The sequence below is a fragment of the Bactrocera latifrons genome, unplaced genomic scaffold (genome assembly GCF_001853355.1).
Source record: "Bactrocera latifrons isolate USDA-ARS-PBARC rearing strain unplaced genomic scaffold, ASM185335v1 scaffold_788, whole genome shotgun sequence".
In the NCBI taxonomy this organism is placed as follows: domain Eukaryota; kingdom Metazoa; phylum Arthropoda; class Insecta; order Diptera; family Tephritidae; genus Bactrocera; species Bactrocera latifrons.
This window is the reverse complement of record NW_017537476.1, coordinates 21,746-28,071: the sequence shown is the minus strand read 5'-3', so window position 1 is coordinate 28,071 and position 6,326 is coordinate 21,746. Positions and strand designations below refer to the sequence as shown.

At 32.9% G+C, this 6,326-nt stretch overlaps 1 protein-coding gene across 1 annotated transcript; it reads right to left on the bottom strand.

Moving 5' to 3' along the window:
• Nucleotides 1–1,990: 1,990 nt before the first annotated feature.
• On the bottom strand, nucleotides 1,991–6,096 carry LOC108976589 (protein krueppel). Its single transcript, XM_018945797.1, has 2 exons — nucleotides 5,385–6,096; nucleotides 1,991–4,174 (listed from the first exon to the last, which is right to left on the bottom strand). Exons 1-2 carry the CDS (start codon nucleotides 5,419–5,421, stop codon nucleotides 2,568–2,570), a joined length of 1,644 nt encoding a protein of 547 aa, XP_018801342.1. The 5' UTR covers nucleotides 5,422–6,096; the 3' UTR covers nucleotides 1,991–2,567.
• Between the last annotated feature and the right edge of the window lie 230 nt (nucleotides 6,097–6,326).

The window sequence follows — 6,326 nt, the reverse complement described above, 5'->3', positions numbered from 1 at the left end:
TTCTTCATAATTAAGAATATGTAAATTCGTTAAAAAACGTGCTACATTGTCACTACAGCGAGTGTGTGTTTATAGACAAATACTTATGTATAATATGTATATATTTTTCGTTGGGAAATGTTTACATGATTTTAGAGCTACAAAATAGCTGTAGACATAATATATGTATGTTAAATACAAATTTTTACACATTTTTAACACTTACTAATTTGTTTATTTTTTTATGAGCTTTGTATATTTATTCTGCTTTGGTAATTAATACAATGTAGTACATTTTTACAATTGTTTACGCTAAAATAAATATGTACTACATATATATGTACATATCTATATGTTATTTTCTTATTTTAGGCTTCCAAACATGTTAGTTTCATTATTTTAAATTATTAATGAATTTATTGGGTACAGAGAATTTTAAATTTTTTCCTTAATACATACATTCGTACAATTAAATCAATAACTATTTATAAATTTGACTAGAAATGTTTCTGAGCTACGACCCGTTTAGCTGTGTTGCTAGGAATGTATGCATATGTACATATGTATGTATGCATAAACTGCTGCCATAAAAAATCTAAGCTCTTATTCGTTTGAAAACCTTTAAAAGTTGTAAATGAGCAACACTTATGTCCTACACACTGAGAGATATGCAGTTCTTTATATTTACTATATTATTACCCGAAAATTGTTATATTGCACGTTGGTTTTTAATTTTATTACATTACATCATCTTTACATTAAATAGTGGACCTTTTTTAAAATAAATACCTAGCATATCTTTATAGTCTACGAACTTATTTTATTTTATTTTTACATTACTATTAATGATTATGTGGAATTAATTACAATTTGATGAAGTGATTATCATATGAAATACTAAAAATGTAGTAGAGCAATAAATAATTTTAGTTTAATGCTCCAAAATATTTTTAATAATGAAAACGTAAAGATTTAATATTTAGTTCTATGTTTGGTATTTAAGGTAAACAACATCGAAGCGTACTGCAGTGTCTATACAACTTTAAAGAATAAAATTAATCAATTGTTCACTCATTAAAACGATATTCATTTAAATATAAAAATTAATACTCCGTTATTAGTTATTATATAAATTAAAGTTGTACAAGAGCCGAAATTTATTGCTTACTACGTAATGTATATCAGTGTCACTATTTTCTTGTAATTAATCAGAGGAACTTTTTATACCATACACTTTTGAATTAACAAAGAAAATTATACAACTTTGTCATAGTCTTAAATTTAAGCTTTTATATGTACAAATTCAAAGAACTTTTCAAGGTTCTGATATTATGATAATTATTACATTTATTAGTTATTTTTTATTTATTTTTCAAACATAGCTTGGTTATTGTTTTTATTAAAATATTTCGATTGCTTAATTGTATAACTTTGTATAATACCCTATATTTAAATGTTAAATTCCTAAGTTCTACATATTATATTTTAATTGTTCTCAAAGGTAAATTCATCGTTTTCGATCTCTGTTTGTCATACATTCTTTTCTTACCAGCGTTAGTTTTTTGAAGAGGTAAAAGAGGTAATTGGTTTTATAGTAATTTACTATTTGTCATTTTAACACCATCGACCAACTAGACAATATGTTCATGATTATAATTAAAAATTATAATTTAATAAAAAACAAATTTTGATTTTTTTAATAGTTTAATCCATTGTTATTGATCTAAACATTACAAACACATTTTTAAGACTCGTAAAACTTAAATATTTGAATAAATAAAAGCAAATTTTAGCTCTATCTTTGGAAACATAAAAAACGTTAAAGTTTAGCAATTGGAAACAATTAAATTTAACTAAAAACAATGTCTTATTAATATAATTTCAGTTCGTTTTAACTTACAGTCATTTTTGATTTTGTTTATTTAAATAGTTTGAAACTTAAAAAATAAATACATAAACTTATTATAACGATTTAATTTAAGAACAATTTAAATAAATAAGCCAACATACTTATTTTACTACATGCAGAATTTCCCAATTTACATATATATTTACAATCTTTAAATATAGTCAGCTTGAGTAACATATAAATAATCGTCTTCAGATCGGCTAATAAACTCGAACCAAACTCGAACATTCTTATTTATTTTTCTGTTTTTTAACAATGTGGGTTTAAAAGGGAAGATCGGGACAACCAAGCGCAAGAGGCATCGTTGAATTTATCAAGCTCATTCTAACAATTAACTACACAGGCATATTTACAATTCAAATATTTAAGTCCCTATTATAACTAGTTTAAATTCTCTTATTAATTTTGTATACTCAAATGATATACTATATTAGCCCAAGTTGAACTAGCTAACGAAAACAAAGTCAACTCTACTCATTTTGGAGAGTACCTAGTATCAAAGTGTGATTTATTTTACTTTTCAACTATGGTGAATATCTGGTCGGGGGCCACCGTTATATCCCATCATTGCCGTTAGGGAGCGTAGAAGTGCCGGAAACTGTAAAAATGGATTTCCACCCATTGCCCGCAATATTGAAATAAATGGTTTCTGCTCTTTCTGCCTTGACATCACCTCTTCCTACTCCATTAGGGTGGTTTGTTTTACATTGGTAAAATGATGTTGCCGCATATAGTGCATGGTGGCATCATCTAGGTCATCAAAATCAGTATCGTCATGCAACATTGTCATAGACTCGTTGGTTGCAAAAGTTGTCGAAGAGGAATTGTTTCGATGCATGCTCAGGTCTTCAGGTTCAGTTTGTTCTGGAATATCACTATGCATGATTTGAGTTGGTAAGCGAAAAATGTGGTAAAGGTCTTGGGATCCCTTGGTAGAATTCCGTCCAACATCAATGCTCATGTCACTTTCAGATAGATCGAGGGGAGTTTCCTCATCATCTTCATCGTCTACGTAAGATTCGGCAATACTTAACGAAGTACCAACGGACGATGAAGTCATGTGGAGATGACTGTTGTGATGATGTTCCATAAGTTCATAGGAAGATACCGAGATATTGGTGGGACGTCCGACTTCCATTGACTCTTCCGAACCGTAGCTAGATTCTATAACAGATTTCTGGTCACATAGCCCATAATCACCACTGAGACCAGCGGGGCTTAGTGCTGCATCTGGAGAAGTTGGCGGTGACTGTAAGCTGGAAATTGTTGTCTGACCACATTTGTGATTCAACAAATGATGGCGTCTACGGAATTTCATGTGACATTCAGGACACTCGAATGGTTTCTCGCCGTTATGTATCAACATATGCGATTTAAGCTGGTTTGAATCACTAAATTTTCCATCGCAAATTTCGCAAGCATAAGGCCGCTCGCCGGTGTGAACACGCAGATGACGACGGAGATTTGCCACTTGAACAAACTGGCGGTCACAGTGTGAACAATGGTAGGGTTTTTCGCCAGTGTGCAGGCGCATGTGAGTCTTTAGATGGTGATCACGGGTGAATCGCTTATGACATTCTGGGCATTCAAAAGGCTTTTCACCTGTATGAGTACGTTCGTGATTTTGCAAGACATGTTTATATCCAAAGGACCGTGAACAGATTTTACATGTAAAGCTCTTGTCACGGGAGGTATCTTTTGACGCAGAATTAGCGATGGTAGCATCGGCACGGTTATGGGGGTCATGAGCTGAGTTCGGAGAAGAACCAGATGATGGTGGTGATATTGGACCGGCAGGACTATACAAATCGCTAACATTCATCGACATTTCCATTGGAGGAGAAATCAAATCCTTCTTGACCGCGATTTTGCGTGTTTTTTTTGTAGATAATTCACTTTGTGCAGAACATATGGGTGATATACTTTGGCTGTGTTTACCGCCATTTGAGGGAGTCGTCGCTGTAACTGGTGAATGTGGACTTGTTGGTGGCGAATGCTGGCTGGTGTTTAATGGAATATGAGGAACCGCATTGGACCACATTTGACCAAATATTGCAGGATGTTGTGGAAACAACTGAGATGCCATAATTGCGGCAGCAGCTTGACGATTTGCAGCTAATAGTTGTGAAGGCGATAATATGCCAAAAGCAGTTGCAGTGGCGGCGTGCTGGAGTCCGGAATACAAATTGTTGGCAGATGTATTTGCGGACATTGGCGGCGACATGGACAAAGCATTATGCACATCTACATCTTCGCGTTTGATACCAGCTAATGCTGCAGCTAAGCCTAAAATAAAGAGTAAAACATTTGATTAGGTCAACTTAAGTAAAATATAGTTAACTACAGAAAAACTTATGCTAAACTAAACATGAGTCACATTCCTATTCAAACACCTAAAGGTAAAAAGTACTGCCTATTTCCGGGCGGGAAATTGCGAAAACGACACGTGCCACTGAAATACAAACAATAACGTAAAGAGAAATATAGAACAATATTATAGGGAATATTGGGACTTAAACTCGCTTGGGAAACATTTAACAGACGCGCGTAAAAAATTGCATACATAGATGCATGTGTGTGTCAATCGGCACATAAGTGAATTTGTAAATAAAGCCTCGCATGCGAGTATTTTTCTAGGTGAATTGAAGAGTATACGAATATACAAAGAGAAAATGTGCGAACAGTATATAATAGAAATCTTTATATTTAAGGATATGTGGTCTCATATGTGAGAAATACTCTCCACTCAAATAATGCACAACACTCTTAAACTCTAAAAAGGGTGATGAGTGAGGTAAATATGCATATATGTCCATATGAATATAAGCCAGTAAGCGAAAGCAGTCTGTGTTCTCTTTTTTGCATACATACTCGTATGGATGTGTTTCAGTTGTGCTCATTTCAGTTATTTATATAACTATTCTAAACAGCGTGGGCGTGAGAACGAGTTAAACGCCGGCTTTACAAAGAATATCAACAAACTAGGTATATATATATTAAAAATGAGAGTGTGAATTGTTGTAAATAAGTGGGTCTGATGAATATAGTAATGATGACGAAGATGACAATGACAACATCAGTAATTCAAATAATGGAAATGTGCATTGAAATGTCATATCTGCGGGTAAGCCTTAGCCGGCTTGCTTGACATCTTTCATTAGCAATCTGTACTATTTGCTAATGCTGTGAAGAGTGGGCGTAAGGGGTAGTACGTACAGCGCCATTATTATTGCGTGTGACAATCGAGATGTTCGCTTTTTACTCGTATTAAAGGGGTAGTTGGCAGTAGGTATAAAGCTGTGTGTGCAACTCGAATGGGTTAATAATGAAATAATATTTGTTACAGATACTAATGGATATACGAATAATACCACGTATTTAATGAAAACTTTATATCAATCATATTAAAATCGTTAGCTTTTAATATTTATTACATACCTCTCTGTGAAAATTTTAAAACATAATTAGAAATAAGTGTTTATTGTGAGATACTCACCTCGTGTCTGAGCGTCCTGAAATATCGATATTGCCATTATGCCTACTAGCGATTTACGTTTAATAAGTGGTGCTAACTCAGCAATTGCTGAATTATATTTGTTTAATTTCCGCACTTGAACTTAATATAAGACTTGTCTCTTTGCCGAAAAATTAATATTTTGAGGTTGTTATGTTAACTTGTTGATTATTTTCTTATGAGCACTTTTTGTACTTGGAGGTAGTTTTGTACGTGAATTAATATAATTGTCTCATAGATAGATTCCACTCATATTCTTTTTTTAAGAATATAGTTCACAGAAATTATGGTGAATGAGGTAGTTTATAGTATATAATTTACTATTACCTAGTATATTATTTTATTTAGTTAATATATTGAGGTATTTTTTAAGTTATATGTTAATATTTTTCCTGGGATATTTAAATTTTTTTTTCGATGTTTCTTTCGGTTCACTGGCGGTGCATACCGGACGAGTTCTCTTAACGAAGTGTTTAATTTGCGTAGTGTCAGATCGAATTAACGGTATGGGGTTTAATATTTGTCACTTTGTGCTGATATTTTTATCTGTACAATTTTTTTGATAATATAGCACACTGTATGGTCTTATATGTAATCGATGGCTAATAAGTTAGTTCAGCAAATGTTCTAATGTAGAAAAATTCGTCAGACTATTTTATAAAAAAAAGTGAACTTCACCTCCACTCACTACCAGAGCCAAATCACAACTGATATGATTCGGTTGCGTAGCTCAGCTTTAAGTAACCAAACAGCAGTCACAAACATTTAGTGAAAAGGCAACATATTTTAACAGAGTGCAATGGAAATAATTCAACAAGGAAACAACCACTCGCAAGGAGGGTTGATTTTCACGCACACATTGACGCATTAACTGAGAGAATCATTGACAGCAATAGGAATCATAACTGTGACGAACAACTGACT

Excerpts from the sequence above, each read along its gene's own strand:
- LOC108976589 (XM_018945797.1), bottom strand. The coding sequence starts at position 5,421 with ATGGCAATATCGATATTTCAGGACGCTCAGACACGAG. Across the intron at positions 4,175-5,384 it reads TCAGGACGCTCAGACACGAG|GCTTAGCTGCAGCATTAGCT; the intron begins GTGAGTATCTCA and ends TCTTTATTTTAG.